Source organism: Drosophila takahashii, chromosome 4 (genome assembly GCF_030179915.1).
Source record: "Drosophila takahashii strain IR98-3 E-12201 chromosome 4, DtakHiC1v2, whole genome shotgun sequence".
Taxonomy (NCBI): Eukaryota; Metazoa; Arthropoda; class Insecta; order Diptera; family Drosophilidae; genus Drosophila; species Drosophila takahashii.
Window position 1 is genome coordinate 1,351,293 of NC_091682.1, and position 21,266 is coordinate 1,372,558.

At 37.8% G+C, this 21,266-nt stretch overlaps 1 protein-coding gene across 10 annotated transcripts in view; it reads right to left on the reverse strand.

Moving 5' to 3' along the window:
• Positions 1–14,908: 14,908 nt before the first annotated feature.
• The window catches only part of PMCA (plasma membrane calcium-transporting ATPase 3), a 63,778-nt gene continuing 57,420 nt past the window's right edge, over positions 14,909–21,266 (reverse strand). For 3 of the 10 annotated variants that reach the window (XM_017154387.3, XM_017154386.3, XM_017154384.3), the window contains 3 exons: positions 16,553–16,621; positions 15,309–15,609; positions 14,909–15,248 (listed from right to left, as the gene is read on the reverse strand). In XM_017154387.3, coding sequence (XP_017009876.1) covers positions 15,388–15,609; positions 16,553–16,621 — 291 coding nt within the window. In that variant the 3' untranslated portion in view covers positions 14,909–15,248; positions 15,309–15,387. Of the gene's footprint in view, positions 15,610–16,552; positions 16,622–16,660; positions 18,482–21,266 lie in introns of those variants that run through there. The other 7 variants (XM_070218080.1, XM_017154382.3, XM_070218081.1 and 4 more) reach the window with 5 other exon arrangements.

Consider the following 21,266-nt stretch of genomic DNA (forward strand, 5'->3'; position numbering starts at 1 on the left):
CTGAAATTATAATACCCTCTACAAGGGTATAAAAATATGAAATGTCAAAATAGTTTAACATTTGCTTTGCTTGGGCTTTTGAAAGCAAAGCAACGTTAAGGGCCGTTTTCTCGTCCGTTTGTTAAATTTAAAGTAGGGTTAAAACAATGATTTCCCATACGATTTCAAGGTCTTAACCCTACTTTACATTTATCAGACAGACGAGAAAATGGCCCTAAGAATACTACACACTAGAGCCCTGCGTGAATCATTCTTTTTGTTATTCTAAAAAGAAAGATAGTAAATTGAATTCTTAAGGGGGGAATTACAATTAAAAATTTTTTTTTTTCGAAAAAATTTTTTTTGTTTTAATGTACTCTAAATATGTCTAGGAATAAGCCTTTAAAAGCATAAAGCCGTCCGGTACTTATTTTCAAAGTAATACGCAATTTAGTGAGTGCGTGTCAAATAGCTGAAATGCACAAAGGTAAACTTTAAACGCTTCTACTGAAAAGTCGTGTTTTCAAAGTCGCCGTGCAATGTACAGGTCAGAGATTTCATTTTAATCGAGTGCGGTTTTTTGCTTTATGTCTGAAATAAAATGTTCACAACATGAATAAAAGGATTTTTTTATATTTGTTTGTTAAAACATGTTTTTTTTTACGAACAAAGTCGAAAAAAAGTGTGTTTTTTGAAAATTTTTTTCCAACTTCACATTTTTTATGGAAAAAACATTTTTTTACATATGAAATAATTCATTTTGTGCGCTGTACCATAATGCCCAGTTGCTGTTTTTTGTTTTAGACGTGATCCTGGGCCTGGAGACTGCACGGCGCAAAGTTCATCCCTCAAAACACGACTCCACATTATTGATCATAAATGGGCTTAATTACAATATTTTTTAAAAAACTTGACTGATTTTCATTGCCCAATAATTTCCTAATAACATGCGAAAAGAATCGCTAAGATTCATTTAATTCCCTACTTGCAATCCACTCCGAAAGATAGGCCTCATTTTAGGCCTTTTAATTGTATTTCCCTGTCTGTCTGTCTGTCTGTCTGTCTGTCTGTCTGTCTGTCTGTCTGTCTGTCTGTCTGTCTGTCTGTCTGTCTGTCTGTCTGTCTGTCTGTCTGTCTGTCTGTCTGTCTGTCTGTCTGTCTGTCTGTCTGTCTGTCTGTCTGTCTGTCTGTCTGTCTGTCTGTCTGTCTGTCTGTCTGTCTGTCTGTCTGTCTGTCTGTCTGTCTGTCTGTCTGTCTGTCTGTCTGTCTGTCTGTCTGTCTGTCTGTCTGTCTGTCTGTCTGTCTGTCTGTCTGTCTGTCTGTCTGTCTGTCTGTCTGTCTGTCTGTCTGTCTGTCTGTCTGTCTGTCTGTCTGTCTGTCTGTCTGTCTGTCTGTCTGTCTGTCTGTCTGTCTGTCTGTCTGTCTGTCTGTCTGTCTGTCTGTCTGTCTGTCTGTCTGTCTGTCTGTCTGTCTGTCTGTCTGTCTGTCTGTCTGTCTGTCTGTCTGTCTGTCTGTCTGTCTGTCTGTCTGTCTGTCTGTCTGTCTGTCTGTCTGTCTGTCTGTCTGTCTGTCTGTCTGTCTGTCTGTCTGTCTGTCTGTCTGTCTGTCTGTCTGTCTGTCTGTCTGTCTGTCTGTCTGTCTGTCTGTCTGTCTGTCTGTCTGTCTGTCTGTCTGTCTGTCTGTCTGTCTGTCTGTCTGTCTGTCTGTCTGTCTGTCTGTCTGTCTGTCTGTCTGTCTGTCTGTCTGTCTGTCTGTCTGTCTGTCTGTCTGTCTGTCTGTCTGTCTGTCTGTCTGTCTGTCTGTCTGTCTGTCTGTCTGTCTGTCTGTCTGTCTGTCTGTCTGTCTGTCTGTCTGTCTGTCTGTCTGTCTGTCTGTCTGTCTGTCTGTCTGTCTGTCTGTCTGTCTGTCTGTCTGTCTGTCTGTCTGTCTGTCTGTCTGTCTGTCTGTCTGTCTGTCTGTCTGTCTGTCTGTCTGTCTGTCTGTCTGTCTGTCTGTCTGTCTGTCTGTCTGTCTGTCTGTCTGTCTGTCTGTCTGTCTGTCTGTCTGTCTGTCTGTCTGTCTGTCTGTCTGTCTGTCTGTCTGTCTGTCTGCCTGTCTGTCTGTCTGTCTGTCTGTCTGTCTGTCTGTCTGTCTGTCTGTCTGTCTGTCTGTCTGTCTGTCTGTCTGTCTGTCTGTCTGTCTGTCTGTCTGTCTGTCTGTCTGTCTGTCTGTCTGTCTGTCTGTCTGTCTGTCTGTCTGTCTGTCTGTCTGTCTGTCTGTCTGTCTGTCTGTCTGTCTGTCTGTCTGTCTGTCTGTCTGTCTGTCTGTCTGTCTGTCTGTCTGTCTGTCTGTCTGTCTGTCTGTCTGTCTGTCTGTCTGTCTGTCTGTCTGTCTGTCTGTCTGTCTGTCTGTCTGTCTGTCTGTCTGTCTGTCTGTCTGTCTGTCTGTCTGTCTGTCTGTCTGTCTGTCTGTCTGTCTGTCTGTCTGTCTGTCTGTCTGTCTGTCTGTCTGTCTGTCTGTCTGTCTGTCTGTCTGTCTGTCTGTCTGTCTGTCTGTCTGTCTGTCTGTCTGTCTGTCTGTCTGTCTGTCTGTCTGTCTGTCTGTCTGTCTGTCTGTCCGTATGAACGCTGAGATCTCGGAAAGGAAGATGGCTTCGGCCAGCCGAAGCTTATATACCCTTGTAGATAAAGTAATGCTCACTCGGTGGCTTTAAACTGGCTTTAAAACTGAGAGACTAGTTCGCATAGAAACGGACAGACAGACAGACGGACAGACGGACCGACGGACAGACGGATCAAGAATATATATGGAACTGCACCGAGTGAGCATTACTTTATCTGCAAGGGTATATAAGCTTCGGCTGGCCGAAGGTAGCTTCCTTTCTTGTTTTTCATTGAGATAAAATTTGTAATGGTCTGACAATTAAAATAATCAAAATTAAAGAAAATATTAACTAATAATTATTTTGTGTAAGTTAGGAATGTTCCTAGCTTGTCGGGAAGAATAAATTAAATTCCTAATAAATCGAATAGAGATGAATATGTATTCGCAAACACCTGTTCTATTTCTTCATTGTAGTCATTCATAATTTATTTATTTAATCTTATCTACAAGTAAATATTTCTGGTCTTGACAACCGAGAATTGAAAGTTCTAGAAAGCCTCTTCTAGAAAGAGATCCCTGGGTAAAAATCGAGCGGCGAAAAGCATATAAGAAGGCATATTTCTATTAAGTTGTTTAGCTGAGTAACGGGTATCTAATAGTCGAGGCACTCGACTATAGCGTTCTCTCTTTTTTTTTCGATCGTTTCTATGGCAGCTAGATGATATAGTCGTCCGATTTTGATAAAATTAAAATTGAAATTCGGAAATATTTAAAAAGAGTCATATCCTAGAGAAGAAAAGAATACAATAAAAACCAAACAAGCTAAAATTAATTTCCTATTACTTTCCTATTAATTTTTTGATCGTTCCTATGGCAGCTATATGATAAAGTCGTCAGATTTTTTTAATATTTAATGCGAAATTCATATTTAAATATATAATATATAAATATATATATATAATATTTAAAAAAAAATATTCCCAAGAGTAGAAGGTAATATTTAAAACAAGAAAGAAAGCTAGCTTCGGCCAGCCGAAGCTTATATACCCTTGCAAATAATTCCTATTAATTTACAAATCGCAAAAATGTTAATTTTCCTATTATTTCTCATTAATTTTGCGTTCGTTTCAATGGCAGCTATATGATATAGTAGTTCGATTTTGATAAAATTAAAATCGAAATTCAAAAATATTTGAAAAGAGTTATATCCTAGAGTAGAAGAAAATACAATAAAAACCAACGAATGTTATAGGTTCAAAAACACCCAAGATATAATTTTTTTTACATTTTTTTTCCCGATTGTTCCTTTGAGAGCTATATGATATAGTTGTCCGATCCGGCTCGTTCCGACTTATATATTACCTGCAATAGAAAGAAGACTTTTGGAAAAGTTTTATCCCGATAGCTTGAAAACTGAGAGACTAGTTTGCGTAGAAACGGACGGACAGACGGACGGACAGACGGACATGGCTAGATCGACTCGTCTAGTGATGCTGATCAAGAATATATATACTTATGGGGTCGGAAACGTCTCCTTCACTGCGTTGCTAAGTTCTGGCTGAAATCATAATACCGTCTGCAAGGGTATAAAAATGTCCATTTACATTTATATATCAAGACCGATTTATTGCTTTTAAAGCTAAAATGCTGCTAGAACATTGCTTCCGACGAAATTTTAACAGTCGACTTTGGCTGTCCTTGATTTTGCTTGGGCTTTGCATCCGACTTCCAAAAACTGTCATAGCTGTAGCACAGTAAAAGCAAAACATAGAAAGCATTCACAGCATTTTCAACCCCTGATTTAAAGCCTTTTAACAATTTCTAAATAACAAAAAGTAAAAAAATCATTTTTTAATCTATTAAAACCAAATTACCTCTTAACGAGCTAAAAAACTAGTGATCGCACCTTCAACATACAAAAGATCTGATATCATATTTTGTGACGAATATTTATTAAATTATCCACCAAATAATTACTCTTTCTAAATTCTATTTTCACTTAGGCGCTGCAATGCTATATGCCTGTAAATCTGTACGATTTTAAGGAAGCAAATTAAAAACGTGACCAAAGAAAAGGTGTTTGGATTGTAAAAGAACTTGAATCAATTTTTATGGCAGTAGCTTTTAGCATTCGTATTTAATAAAATATTGTATCCGCAAGTCGAGCTTTCACAGCTCGAATTTCCTTATAACTTACTGCGTGTTCCGCGTTTTTCGAAAAAAATATTTATTTTGCGATTCAAAAGTTTTATTAATTATTTAATAATTATATTTAATATTTATTTTATCTAATAATGATTTTATTAAAGGGGAAGATACATATAAAACTGTAATTTTTTCAAGTGTTTTTGTGATTTTTTTTAACCAATAAGGAATTGTGCTGCATTTATACTTCTCGGAAATCTTTAAAGATGTGGGCGCAGGACCCATTTTAAAATCGTTAGTGGGCGATTGTGGGCGTTAGAGGGGGCGTGGCGCTCGGCTGCGCTGCGTAGGAAGCCCAAGAATATGTGTGGGAAATCTCAACCTTTTAGCTTTTGTAGTTTCCTAGATCTCAGCGTTCATACAGACGGACAGGCAGACAGACAGACAGACGGACACACGGACATGGCTAGATCGACTCGGCTAGTGACCCTGATCAAGAATATATATACTTTATGGGTTCGGAAACGCTTTCTTCTAGCTGTTACATACTTTTGCACGAATACAATATACCCTTTTACTCTACGAGAAACGGGTATAAAAAGTAGGCCAGCTGCGGATAGTCCACAGGTCGCTGTGTAGATTCGATTTTTTTGAAACCAAGTTTATTTTGCTAAGAAATAATGTAGAAACTGTCTGAACCTAACTTACATAGAATATCTTAAAAACTATGGTTGTGGCACTCTTTCAAAGTCAAAAATCATTTTTTTCATAATCATAATCATAATTTTTTTTTTTTTTTTTTTGACCGTAAGCCGTTGGGTACACAGGAGAACCAACGGGGGACTCGTCCATTGCCGTAACTGTATGCACCGATGGTAGTGCGACTATACTCTCCCCTTGAGGGCGGCTGGAAGCAGGTCCATAGTCTAGTTATGACTATGGATGCTGACGAATCGTAGTCGGGCGGACCTGGGTAGGTCTTTAAAGTGCCTACCCTCAAGTCAGGCGTGTCAAGCGACCCGTGCCCACTGACTTTCAGGTTTGCAGCTGAGGGGTATATCCAGATGCGTTTTAATGGAGCCTTCCCAGGGCCGGGCAACCCTGGGTCGGAAGTGGCCTTGTCGTGGCTTTGGGGCGGAGTCACGGTCGACTTTTTCATAGAGCCCCAACAACCCTCAGGCCCGCCGCGCTTGCCAGGTCGATTACGTATTATGTATTGAAAATGAAACCTAACACCGTAGCTTCGGACGTCACGGAAGAGGCTAAACCTCAAACCGATTCCGCTACCATCGAGGAAGGGCCGCGAACACCCAGCCAGGGTGCTCCGGCTCCAATGGGAACGGAAGGGGCTGCTAAGACCAGCACCCCACTAGACACCAAGAACAACTACCCACACAACAGCGTAACCCAGCCGGGTACCAGCATGGCAGCCACTGTTACGCATCAGCAGCGCAAGGCCAAGGTCAGCCGGGCTTGCTTTATTCTCGGCAAGATAGCCAAGAATGGGGCAGAGGGCAAGACTGACCAGCGCGATGCGGAGGACAAGACTCGATGCCTTGCGGAGATCGCAGACTTCGAAGAATACATGAGGACGCGCCCGGAGGCCACTGAAACCAACACAAAGAGGGACCGCTCGCACGAGGCAAGCGTGAGCGCACCCAAACGGGCAAAAGACGCTCAGGGGAGGCCAAGACCGACCTCCTTTGTGAAGAAGGCCAAGAAGTTCAGAGACAGTGGGAAGTGGGAGGAGATCGAGGTCAAGGTGGGCGACATGATAGCTGAAAGGCATTTAGCAGCAGTGCCAAATGGTCCGATCCCCTCCTTCGACTCGTCGGACATGGTTAGGGGGCACCGGGTGATCAAGTGCGATGACACGTTCTCAAGGTCTTTCCTGGCGGAATGCATAGCCAAGATTGGAGATGCATGGGACGGCCTTAGCATTAGGCTCGTCCACGCCAAAGAGATTCCAAGAAGGCCGCGGTCTCGGATTTGGTTGCCAGACTGACCAAGGAAAGGTGCTGTCGCTGCTGAGGGCTCAGAGCCCAGAAGTGCACACAGAGGACTGGGCGATACTTAAAGTAGAGAAGGAGATGAAGACGAGCCAGCCGTTCCTCTTCCTCATCAACCAGCGCTGCCTGCCACAGCTTGAGAAGGCCGACTACACCATCCGGTACGGTTTACGGAAGGCCAAGATCAAGGTCTTTCTGGCAGAGCCTGATGATGTTCTCGAGGAGGTCGATGACACCAACAAGCTGTTGGATGACCTGGTCATCGACGACAAGACCCCAGACGTAACACCCAACACCGATGCCTAATGTCGTACAGATTAACCAGAAGCGCAGCACGCATGCTTCAGCCAATCTTGCAGTTCTTCTCAGTGAGAGGAACATTGACATAGGCATCGTTCAAGAGCAATGGACTCGAGACGGACAAATTTTAAGTCTAACACAACAAGGATATACACTCTTTTATACTAACTCGACAGGTAGGCCGAGAGAAGGTATTATTATAAAGAATAACTATAACGCACTTCTATTCCCCAATCTTAGCACACTGGGTCTAGCAGTTGCCAGGTTCGTGGCGGCGGATGGGACATCGATGGCGTTAGCCTCATCCTACATGGCCCATGATGTACCGGCTCCACCTGAGCCAGTCATCAAGCTGCTGCAATGGGCGAAAGACACAAAGACTACCCTAGTGCTCGGATGAGACGCTAACGCGAGGCACACACAATGGGGAAGCTCGGAAACTAACGAAAGGGGTGAGTCTCTATTTCATATTATTATTTGCCGCAACATCACCATATGTAATAGAGGTAACACACCCACCTTTATATTCGTAAGCACTAGGGAATTTCAGGGATGGGAAGAGGTGTTAGACCTCACTTTACAGACGGAATTTAGTAAATATAAGGTTGAAAAGTGGATAGTGTCGAAACTAAATTCCTTTTCAGATCACAGGTACATTTTGTACGAAATTTCGATTCCGATTAGCAAACCGGAACCGAAACATAACCCCCGTAGAACAAACTGGGACAAATTCGGTTAGATTGTCTACTCGAAAGTTAACAACAGAAGAATACGGGTACAAACCTCTACGACGACCCTGGACAAGGAAGTAGAGGACCTAACAAACATTCTAAACAATGCATATAAGGAAACCTGCAAGGTTTCATACTCTAAGAAACAACACCCTTTATGGTGGACCAAAGAGCTTTGCACTCTGAGAAAGATGGCAAGAAAAGCCTTTAACTCTAGCTATGCTACCAAGGAATGGGAGCCATACAAGGAAGCACAAAAAGCATACAAAAAAGCGATATACGCAGCCAAGAAAGACTCTTACTGCGAATCGCTCGAAGGTATAAAAGACTCGGCTAGACTAAGCAAGGTCCTGGCTTGCATCAGACTAACACACATAACGCTTCTATGGAAGGAAGCCAAAGTTGTATTTATACCAAAACCAGGAAGAAGAGGTCATATCCTCGCAAAGGATTACAGGCCGATCAGCCTTATCTCCTTCCTAATGAAAACTCTGGTACGAATGCTCGATATTCGTATTCGGGAAAACACCGAGAGCAGCCTCAATCGGACGCTCAGCATGCGCACCGAAAGGGCAGATCGACAGAAACGGAACTACACGAAGTAGTCTGCCACATAGAAAAATCGCTACATTTTAACCAATATACAATGACCACCTTCTTAGATATAGAAGGTGCGTTCAATAATGTAAACGCCGAATCCATACTGAGCTCCCTCAACTCGATCGGCATTGAAGGAGACATCAGGGCTTGGATCGGAGTTATGCTTACGAGCAGGACGATAACAGCCGATCTGAGTGGCACTTACCACGCTTTGTGGAGAGAGGCACACCTCAGGGCGGGGTTCTATCGCCACTGCTCTGGCTTATCAACATGAACGACATATTGAGACAACTCAATAGCGGAGGAGTAAAAGTAGTAGCCTACGCAGACGACGTAGTGTTGCTAGTATCAGGACCATTCCCAGATGTCATTAGTAACATAATGACGGGGGCTCTTACCCGACTCAATGAATGGGCAAAAACCTGCGGACTAGGTATAAGCCCGAGTAAAACCGAACTGATGCTCTTCACGCGAAGAACAAAGATCCCAACATACAGCAAACCAAAAATAGATGGAATCGAACTCGAGCTATCGGGTAAGGCTAAGTATCTAGGAGTGATACTTGACCCGAAGCTCTCGTGGAAACTGAACATCACGGAATGAGTAAGAAAGGCCAGCATAGCATTCTACTCGTGCAGGAAAATGTTCGGCAAAAACTGGGGAGGAAACTGGGTTATACACCCTAAGATAATATATTGGCTTTACACAGCAGTGGTAAGGCCAATCCTCACATACGGGGCACTAGTCTGGTGGCCAGCCCTGACAAGAGAATACAATATTACCAAGCTGACAAGAATACAGAGATCAGCGTGCGCAGAAGCTACAGGGGCATTAAGATCATGCCCGGCTGCCGCGTTGAACACTATTCTGGATATAATGCCGATAGAACTTTTCATAAAGGATACGGCAGCGCAGAGTGCGGCCAGACTGAAGGCAAGTAAATGCTGGAAAGGCTACCACACAGGGCACTGCCGTGTCTTAGAGGACAGCAACTATCTGGCAAAGAACCATTCCAACGAGGGAGGAACCGGACAAGATGAGGTATCACTCTACGGTGACGGCTCCAAGATGGACTGTGGTGTAGGGGCTGGAATTTTCGGGAAAAGCTGGGGAATAGAATCGAAATTCCACCTCCCAGAATCAGCGACAGTTTTTCAGGCTGAGGTACTTGCTATTTTAGAATCAGCCAAGCTTTCGATTCAGCAATGCCTCAGGAATAACAAGTTAGGATATACTCTGATAGCACAGGAACACAAAATTAAACTTTGTGAAATTTCCACGAACCATTTCAAGTTTTCCATGATATGTGGGTGCTTCTGAGTAAAAGTCCCATACAAAATTATTTTCCATCACCTACAGGTTCCGCGGTACAGCTAAGAATACAAAAAACCGATGTTTACCGACATTTTGAATTACGTGGCTTATATAATTGGACTAACCTTTATTATTTTCGGTAGGACATACTCTCAACACATCACGGCATTCCTAAAAAATAGTCCCCATTGTGAACCATTGCCCATGTCTTTGGAATTCGACGCCAAAGGTGAAAATCCCAAAATTGTAGAGATTTTTCTGATGGAAAAACAATTCTGAGAGTTAAATCTTGAATGGAACTAATTTTAACTATTCATTGTATCTATTGTTCATTGTATGCTTTAATTTCGGTTTAAAGCGTTTTCATAAGGAGATTTTATTGGATTTCTTATACTAATAAAACCGATTTTTTGATTTCATTATCTACTCCTAAATGTTGTCAAATTTTGAATAAGTCATGGCAACCTCTAGAACTAAGAAACTAAATACGTTCACTGAACATACATAGAGAAATGTATATGGTTACCTTTATTCTGTAGGATGCCTTGACTTTTTTAAAATTTGACAACATTTAGGAGTAGATAAAGAAATAGAAAAAACGGTTTTATTAGTATAAGAAATCCAATAAAATGTCCTCATGAAAACGCTTTAAACCGAAATTAAAGCATACAATGAACAATAGATACAATGAATAGTTAAAATTAGTTCCATTCAAGATTTAATTCTCAGAATTGTTTTTCCATCAGAAAAATCTCTACAATTTTGGGATTTTCACCTTTGGCGTCGAATTCCAAAGACATGGGCAATGGTTCACAATGGGGACTATTTTTTAGGAATGCCGTGATGTATTGAGAGTATGTCCTACCGAAAATAATAAAGGTAAGTCCAATTATATCGGCCACATAATTCGAAATGTCGGCAAACATCGGATTTTTGTATTCTTAGCTATACCGCGGAACCTGTAGGTGATGGGACATAAGTTTGTATGGGACTTTTACTCAGGAGCACCTAATAATCATGGAAAACTAGAAATGGTTCGTGGAAATTTTTTGCTGTGTACCTGTGTAGCCAAGCGGCTGTCAAATCTCTCGCAGCAGCAAGAACCAACTCGACACTAGTAGCTGGCTCTTAACAAACTAGCAACAAACAACCATGTACAGATAACATGGGTGCCAGGACACAATGATATACCAGGAAACGAAAAGGCGGCTGAACTTGCACGAATGGGTCTACCTGAATCCCTAAATACAGTCCAAGCAAGGATTCACGAACACTACAAAACACAAGCTAGTCGGAAAGGCAGGGTCTCAGGAGATCAAAACTCTGCTGGCCAACCATCAATAGCAAGAGAACTCGAGAGCTAATAACCAAAAGTAAAAGGGATATTAGAAGCATCACGGCACTCATCACAGGCCATTGGGCCATTGGCACGCAAGCCATGAAGATGGGGCTTCCGTACAACGCTAATTGCAGAAGCTGCAATGAAAAAAAAAACACAGGAGACACCTGAGCACATGATGTGTCATTGCCCAGCACTAAACCATATCAGGGCGAGATACTTCGGGGCGTATCAGCTGGAATCATTGGGAGACATAGGAAAGCAGAGGATAACTGCAATCCGAGGTTTTCTAAATGACGCAGGCTGGTACTGAAGAGAACGCGGAGACAACAATTTACGAGGGTGTGGATCAAAACGGAGCTCAGCTCTTCTTGGAGGTCCTTAGAGAGGACCTCACCACTTCTACCTACCTACCTACCATAATTATTTTTTTTTGTTTTTGGCTAACAAAAAATACCTAAACGTACAAATTTCTACATTAAGTAGGTTCAGACAATGCACTATGGGAAAAAAGTCTTTTTTTTGGCATAAACTCTAGTTTTGAGATACAATTTAGAAATTTTTTATATATACTATTAAGATAAAGCTGTAATTTCGGTTTTTGTTGCTTTTTGAATCGGACCATTGCTTTCATCCACCGCCCACGCCGCATATTCAAATTAATTGGCAGGGATTTAAAAAAATTTGTATTTGTATTGGTAAGACGGTAAAATAATTTCGGATTACGTTAATTTTTAAAATTTGTCAAAAAATAAAATTGCTGACATGTACAAGAAAAGTGAAATATTATCTAAGAGCAGATGCCAATTTTAGCTTTAATTGGGGTCCAGCTTCCCTATATTTGAGCCCTTTGCAGCCAGGATTTTTACTTGACTTGTCCCTTTCCATAAATTCAATTTTTAAGATTAATGAAAGCCACTTAGATTGTTTTTTTATTTAAAATAATTTTTTTTTATGTTTATAAGTTGCTGGATTTAAGTCATTTTTTTTAAAGAAACGTGCAAAAAGTTGCAAAAATTATTAGTTTTGCGATATTAAGGATACATTTGGTAATAACTTTGCGTTTTTACCTTTTTGCAACTTTGTGCCATTTATAAGTTGTACACCACGGAACACAAACAAACTTGTTAGTTTTAAGCTAAAAAGATGCACATTTAAAACAGTTCACAGTTGGACAACAAGCCATAATAATCAAAACATGTAATCTAAGATACATTTATAAATACCTTCGCTACGATTTGACATGATCAGAAATAATAAACCATTTTGTTGCTCCACAAAATAAGCACTGAAAGTTTGCAAAGATTTTTCACTAATTTACGCACACATCAAAGTCAATCGAAGAGCTGACTTTGTTCGCTTATCAACACTATAGTGTTGTTAGTAAAAAATCTTTGATAACTGTTCTTGGCTAATTAGGGTATGTAAATTCACAAAATATATTTAATTTTTAAAAATAATTTGTAAAATAAGTTGATTTTATGCCAAAACAAGAAAGGAAGCTACCTTCGGCCAGCCGAAGCTTATATACCCTTGCAGATAAAGTAATGCTCACTCGGTGCTGTTCAAGGGATTCCAGATTTAGCGTTTCTATTTTTGAGTTTTGTTTTTAAAGAGTCAAGAATTAAAACGTCTACTTCCTACAAAGTAACAGTGAATTTTCTTATATATCTTTGAATATTCCTATGGGAGCCTTAAGATATAGAGGTCCGATTCGGCTCCGACATATGTACTACCTGCAATAGAAAGAAGACTTTTGGGAAAGTTTCATCGCGATATCTTTAAAACTGAGAGATTAGTTCGCATAGAAACGGACAGACGGACCGACGGACAGAAGGACAGACGGACACACGGACAGACGGACATGGCTAGATCGACTCGTCTAGTGATGCTGATCAAGAATATATATACTTTATGTGGTCGGAAACGTCTCCTTCACTGCGTTGCAAACATCTGACTGAAATTATAATACCCTCTAGAAGGGTATAAAAATTGACTTTTTTCCCATAGTGCAATGGTCAAATTTATTACAAACATTTCCGTAAAGCAGCATGATGATCGAGGCATTACTTTTTGAGATACACGATCCGCAGCTGAGGAAAACGTGGTTTCGAGAAAAAGGCATTTAAAGTAATGAAATATATCTACTGCACAAGGAAGGTGGGTGCCGTAATCCTGGTATAAGTTCAAAAATAGGTCGAATTTCTTCGTGAAACTTTCATGACACATTTTTAAAGAGTTATTCTATCAATTAAGGTAATAAAAAAATATTTTAATTTTTATTTTTTTATATGTATCTTTTAAGGATTTTAAAAGGTTGACGGCTTTCAAAATTCGTAGGGGAGTGTAGGGTAATGTGACGAACTCGTCGAATCTCACATATTACGTCACGACAAAAATTCCAAATAAATGTAGTCGTCTCCTCTTATCGTGTCGACTATGTTTTTACAGTAATATTATTAAGAAGTCTGGTAATTTCTTCGTGTTTTAATTTTTTTTAAAAAGGTGGTGCGCAAACCTATTCAATTGATTTGTGTTTCAGCAAGTGAAGAGTGAAGATGTGTTGCAAATAAAATCAAATAAATATATACACGTATAAATGAGATCTTTATCAACAGTTTTTGGTACTTGGCGTTTTTTTTATTTTGCGCCGTTTGAGAGTGACACCGTTTTTGCTCCAAGTGTACCTTGTAGGGTATTGTGACGAACATTTTATATTGTATGGTGACAAATTTTTTATTGAAGAATTTTAATTGTTATCGTTGATTTTGTGTAGAAAACTATAATATACCAGATAATATTAAATGCTGCAGTTTTATTGTAGTTTTATATTGATTTTAGTTGTGCCGTCAGTTGAAAAGGATGGCTCACGCCAAAAGCTGTGGGACTTAACTCCTTTTAATTTTTTACAGAAATATATTACAGAAATATGCTCAGTAGATGTAAGCAAATTTCTGCGTTTACACTTTTAAAAAATATTGATTTTTGGGAAAATTACATTAAGAAACAAATCGTTCGTCACCTTACCCTAAAATTTTTAAAAGTGCAAAAAAAAGAATGGTTAGCGCCAAACGCTGTAGAATTTGGCTGCGTTGGAATTTCTAATCGTACTTTTACAGAATTATGCTCAGTAGATGTAGGCAACTTTTTGTGTTTACACTTTTGAAAAATATTGATTTTTGGAAAAGGGACATTCAAAAATCGAATCGTTTGTCACCTTACCCTACACTCCCCTTTCAGTAAAACGTGGCTGCTTTATGTTAAATATTTTAAAACTTAAAATATTCAACAAGAAAAGGAATGTAGCTTCGTCAAGCATAAGTTTATTTACCCTTGCAAATCGTTTTTATTAAAACAAAAGCTAATCTAAGAGAAATTTACGTTTGAACAATTTAAGACGGCTTTCGTATTACTTGAACTTAATTTTACAATCTTTCCTATGGCTACTATATAACAAAGTCGTCCGATTTTTGTAAAAAACATGCTTTATATAGGGAATGATCCGAAAAAAAGAATAAATATATTTTTAAAACTTGAAAGGAGATTAGCTTCGGCAAGCCCTTGCAGTTAAAGGAAATACTTATCGTTTAATAATCAAACTCTTTCACTTCACCTTCTCAGAGTTCTCAGTTTGCGACGCAAGCCTGTTGGTGCTGTAAAAATCGATAACCTTTTGAAATAAATTACTTTAATAAATATCACAATAGAATCCAAATCCGATTGACCAAGTGGATCAATGAACCAATGGAGCTGGAAGTGTAAATGGTGGTCAATTTTCGGCAAGCTTCCGAAAGCTCTAAAATAATGTCATAAAGCTCTTATAGGTATGCCATTTTGGAATCCGAATACTTTATAAATAATAGGATAATAATTACCTTTTAGTTACATTCAATTAATAAATAAACAACTTTTTTGTAATATTGACTCATTTATTAAATGTAATACATTAGAATAGTAAGTGATGGCTTGAGTGTGTGTAATAGGATCTGTCCGTTAGCATTTGAATCAATTTTAGGTAAAAGTGATTACAGTCAATTGTATATTTATTAATTTTATTTAAAGTACCTTTTTTTTTGATAACACCTATATTGACAGCAATAATTACCCGGTGATTTGGGATGTGTTCTATTGTAAATTATGACATTTTCAAATTATGACTTGGCTTTTCCGGGTTCCTTATAATAGTTTATGTAGTTTGCTGCGTTACAGGACCATTTCTTAACAATTCAAAGCAGGATTGGCCGTTATCTTAAACAAAATAATATTATAACAAAACACATACAGTTCGATAATAATATGTGCACTCACAGTCGGGCTGTGCATGAGTTTGGTTTGAATTGTTATTTTCAAGAATGTGTGTTTAAATGGATATAGATGCCAAAGAAATTCAAACTGCGGTTTCAGTGTGACTGTGGGATGATAAACGTTCGACATCAATTTCTGGTATGGTCAGCTCATCGGGTATATTATCGGCATACTCAATAGAAGAGGTTTCCGAAAGGCGTTTGCTCAACGAAGTCTGCTTTCGCAGTACCTCTGCCAGGGACGTGTTGGTGTGATCACCATAACGGGCGTCGAGACCTTGCCGGAATGCGTTCACCACACGAATCTAAGCGCACATTAGGTAAAAAGAAAAGAACAACACCAAGAACAGTGACAAAGGAGACAGAAACAACAATATAAGAAGAACATACTTTATCAGTCAAGCTAAAGAGCCGATTATGCACATATTAACATACATTCTTGTTATGAATGTATAAACTAAATGGAATGCAAAAAAGGGGGACGATTTTATATTTTACTACGAGCATTTGTGTACACATGGATAAATAGTTAGGCAGATCCTAACCGCAAAATGGAATAAATGAAATCCCACTAATATCAGACGGACAAATTAACAAGCAGTAGCATTTGTCACAGTCCACATGTTTTGCTTTTCTCTATTTCTTTATGGTGTTTCATTATCGATAAATCGGACGACATTTCTTTAAATATTGAACAATTGATCAACAATCTAAAAGCAAGTTTAGTTCTAGCATGCATAATACAACAGGCAATTTCAAAACCATTTAATTGGCGACAAAACAACTAAAGAAATTAATCGTTCATAAAATAGAAATTGAAAAACTAAAAAGCAGTGCCCAAGAAAATGAACTGAAAACATAATTAATTAATAATAATTAACCAGGTAAGAGGAATCAAAGATATGACTGAGCTATTCGGATTTCCGAACAATTCTTTTTCTATTTGTTACCATAAATACGGTAAATTATTCAAAAACAAGAAAAATTATTAAATTTGTAGACAACACTTAAATGCCTAAATAGTGCGATGTATTCAGCGCATATTATTGCAGACAAACAGACGTTTTAAAAGTAGTGATAAAACTTCATATGTATACATAATTAAACATATTAAAGTAATACCATTACTGAAGCTCATTTTCAGTGGCACACCTAGGCCAAGAGCCAAGATGTAACTTAGTATTTGGACTTCTTTTAAATTATTATAAATTTGTAAACATAAATTTGAATAAAATTGTGAAGGCTTACAGCTTGATCAGTGTTGCTCTTGCTATATGGGACCGGAATCAAGCGTTCTTGCAACTCGCCGCCTATTACCTTTAAGAATGAAGAGAAAGAGAGGGAGAGAGATAGAAAGTAAAACAGAAAACAATAAGTGGGAAAGAGAAAAATAGATATAAGAAGGCTGAAATTTAGATTAATCTTGCTGCTATAAAAATGGTTCACTACAAACATTTTAACATTAATTTCAATATAATATACATGTATTGTTGTTCAATTGTTTTGAAGCAAATAAATGTAAGTTTAAATGATCAGAAAAATACTTTGGTGTTTAAAAATATACAAAAATATGTATGCACCATAATAATACATGTATCGGTAAATGCATAATAATCCATAGGTATGTATGCACTTTTATGTAATTGTGATAGAGGAGGACATGTTAACTTTAGGATAATCAGCGTGTAATAATTCTGGAAAAGACACAACAGTATTGTTGTTAAAAAAATTTAAACCTTTTTTGACGCCCACCTTCGATATATGTATGCACATGTACGTATTTAACAAGCGTGTTTAAATAAGCTACCTAGTTCTTTACTAATTTTAAAGTGCTAAATTGTAAATACTTTTACCATATTCGATTGATACCAACGTGTTTCTATATGCTTGTAAATTCCTTTACATCTACAAGTCATTTGCGATTTGTGGTCCACTTTAGACTCTGTATTTAAAAATGTATAATTCCACAATATCTTGTAATCGGATACGGAAATAACGGGTATGGGAAGTTTGACATGTAATTTGAAGAGCCCCCCCAAAAAATACGCATATGTATTTTAAGGGCAGTCAAAAAAAATACTTGAATAGATACACCGAAAAAATGTCGACAAACAACTCCACGATTGGGTAAACTAAGTAAATATTAACGTACCACACAGAAAAAATAGACTTAAGATTTTTTTTGTTAGTAATAAAAGTACTACAATAATACATTTTTTTTTTTTGCAAAAATACGAAGTTAATTTATAAAAATGCATGCTTACATTTTCTAAATGGTATAGGTAGATATTATTGTTAAGAACATAATTTTCGGGATACTCAGGGAACCTTTGGTTATGTGAGCATTGGGTGTACTTATGTGGTTGAGGATAACAAGCTATTTAATATATGCAAATAAATGTTACAACTCTGGTATTATGCAATGTACGTGCACTTTTGTATTATACGCTAAATAAATTCACTTTGTCTAATTGGGGTTCCCTTAAGAGTTTACAGTTGAATATAAAAAATAATCAATGTGCTTCCTTAAAACATTCTATAAGCATGTTCATTTACTTCTTAATTTGGGTTGAGGCTCACATTTGGGATTAAGTTTAGAGAATCATGGCTAGTCTGATTTGGATCTTTGAATATTTACTGGGCCTCACCATGATTTGCAGTCTCAAATTTGACACAAAGTCAAATTTGTTTGGGACGCTTAATTTGTTTAAAGACAACAACTGAAACCATTTAAATTCGAGTTTCATTCTGTCCATTGGAATGTTTAGTTTCGGTGTTATTACAACGGATTTGGTGTTGCAAGTTATGTGCAATTTCTGAGAAGCTTTGGCTTGAGGCAGGGGCAGATACGTTTGTGGATTTTGATGGGTGTTGGGAAGTTAGTCCGTTGTGCACAGTACGCTGATGCTGTTGCGGGTCTTCGTCAATGTAAGATATGTCCGACGGTAGCAAGGCGCTTGACACGTTCTGTTGAGGCGGCGGTGGTTGTTTTTGCTGCTGTTGCTGGTGGTGCTTGATGTAATTGGGGCTCAGCAGGTTAAAATTGTACAACGGGTGGCCACTGCTTACTGGAACTGGCATACCCGTCCGAGGACTGCGTAAGCTATGTAAGCTGTGCATCGACCGGCGCTCATTTATGTCTTCCAATGTAGAGCGAAAAGCACGAATCACACGCAACTGAAACAAACAAAATTAGACAAAAAACGAACAGAAACAGAAACGTAAACATAAAGGAAACAACCAACGAAATAGCATTACAGTTAAACATACATATGTATAAATATATGCATTTACTACACACAAAAAAATTTGCTTGGTAAAATTGACTAACAAAGATAGTTACGTAACTATAAAAATAGTTACGTGTATTTTGTTTTTGCTTTGGGTGTGGGTCTTTGCTAATTGTGTGTATTTTGTTGTTGTGAAAAACTATTTACTTAGTAGAATTGAAAATTTTTCTTGTTGGGGCCTGTTTGACAATTATTACAGTTGATTTTACCAAGTTTTTTTTTGTGTGTATTTGTAAATTCATATGTAAAACCATTAATCGCACAGTTTTAAATTATTAAAATAAAACTAAGCATAAAACAAACTATTTTATTCGGGTGTCAGTAAAGCGCTGTAGCAAAAACATTTTAACATTTTAAGTTTTCAAGTCTGCAAAGTAAGCTCTATTGCATTGACGGTTAGAAATGTGTAGTCATAGATACGTGTACACAATAAATAAGGTTTTCCATCATGCGTGCGAAGGATTTTATGTTTACTTAAGCGGACTGGGATTCAGAAACTGAGACAATAATGCGGACGAACAAGAACCAATCTTATTAAAATCTTATGGCTTCCTCCCTTGAACATACATACATATACGCAAAGAAGTAATCAAACAAAAATGCATTTACACAACTACTATAAACTGCAAACTTATAGAAATTTATATGTTTTTAATATATATAGGGCTTCATGCTGTTGCGTTTGTGGTGACTTAAGACTTTTGTTTATTTTAGTACTCCAAGCATTGTAATATTAAATCAAATTAACAATATAAAAAGGATTTATACAAACATTTGTAATGACACCAAAATTACTATGTTCGGGTATATCTTATTGCTCACAAGTGTTTAATGAACAATAAAAGACGATGTAGTCGATTTCGCTTTGCCCAAAATATTATAAAAATATTTATCGCTGTAGTGCATCGATGCTTTCTTAAGACTATATTAAAGAATATTTTAAAGCTTGGTAATATACTCATTGAGCATCTGCTGCAAGAATTTAAAGCTACTTCTAAAAAAATTAAAAGATAGGTCTAAATATATTGAATCATTTTAAAATAAACGAACAAGAAATCGTTTTATAGGTAACCAAAATTAAGTCTGTTTTTGAATTTAACATAATTATATAGATAAACAAGAGGGAACGTTATAGTCGGATTCCCCGACTATCAGATACCCGTTACTCAGGTAAAGGGAGTGCGAGGGAGATGGAGATAGAGATAGAAAACGTTGATCACGCATAACTTTTTAACGAATGGTCCGATTTGAAAAATTTCTTCTACATTTCGATAGGTATTGATAAACACAATAAAACTGCATTTTTACTTTTCCAAAATATTAAACTTTTTAAAATCGTATATAAGCGATTGTGGGCGTTAGAGGGGGCGTGGCACCATTTTGAAACAAACTTGCGCTGCGTAGGAACTCCTAAAATCTGCATGCAAAATGCCAATCTTCTAGCTTTTATAGTTTCTGAGATCTCAGCGTTCATACAGACAGACAGACGGACAGACGGACAGACAGACGGACAGACGGACAGACGGACATGGCTAGATCGACTCGGCTAGTGATCCTGATCAAGAATATATATACTTTATGGGGTCGGAAACGCTTCCTTCTCCCTGTTACATACTTTTGCACGAATACAATATACCCTTTTACTCTACGAGTAACGGGTATAAAAATAAGTATACACTCATTTTCTAATTACTATATTCTCATTGATTTCTTTTAATGTCTTAAAGACACTTTTCAAGTAATGGCAAAGGGTTCTGAAATTGCATCGTGGTTCAAGTAGTTATAGCGCATTTAAATATAAAGTTGTTGACCCTTCCCGCACCCACATATTCTAAAATATATATAATAACTGAGACAGTAATTTTTGAAGGGGCTATATAGGGTTTTTAGACCAAAAACAAGCACTCTTTCAAGCTTTTTTTTTTTTAATATTTTAAAAATATTTCAAATATATCGAAAGCTCTCCTACTTAGGGCGGGTTTTTTCGAGAAATGTTAGCCAAATTTCTCTAACAAATAAAGTTAATTAAAAAAAAACTTATAATTTTAATTTAATTTTGTGCTTTGCTGTAAATTTTTTTGCAAATATTGTATTTATTTACATTTTTTTGTTTAAAAAGTACATTAAGGGCTAGTACTCAACCCAACAAAAAGTCGTCCATAACAAAAAACTTCGTATGAAACAAATTTTTTTGACGTTTTTTTCATATGAAGTTTTTGTTTTGGATGACTTTTTGTTGGATTGAGTACTAGCCCTTAGAGATAACTATAATACAAAATTAAGATCATACTTTTTTGATGATCCTGTCGCCGGATGGGTACTTTTTCTTATATTACTAAGCAAGCATGTACCTAAAATGTATTAAATCATTTAAATCAAACCAAAAACCCTGTGTTAAACAAGCTGCAAGTAAAGAAAAAAGCTCTGCTCAACCTATGCACACTCACATCAATGAGCTGCCCCGTACACATTACTCACACATATATAAAACAAAAAATCATTGTATTGTGTGCTTATTAATTTGCTTTTATTCAAGTTTCAAGCTTTTTGACTTGGATGACATTAACGAAGAACTAATGTACCTTTTATAACTAGAGGTAATAGTTGCGCTCATGGTCTCTGTTGTGAGCGAAAGCTCGAATGGGTAGGATACAGTCAAACTCATCGAAGTG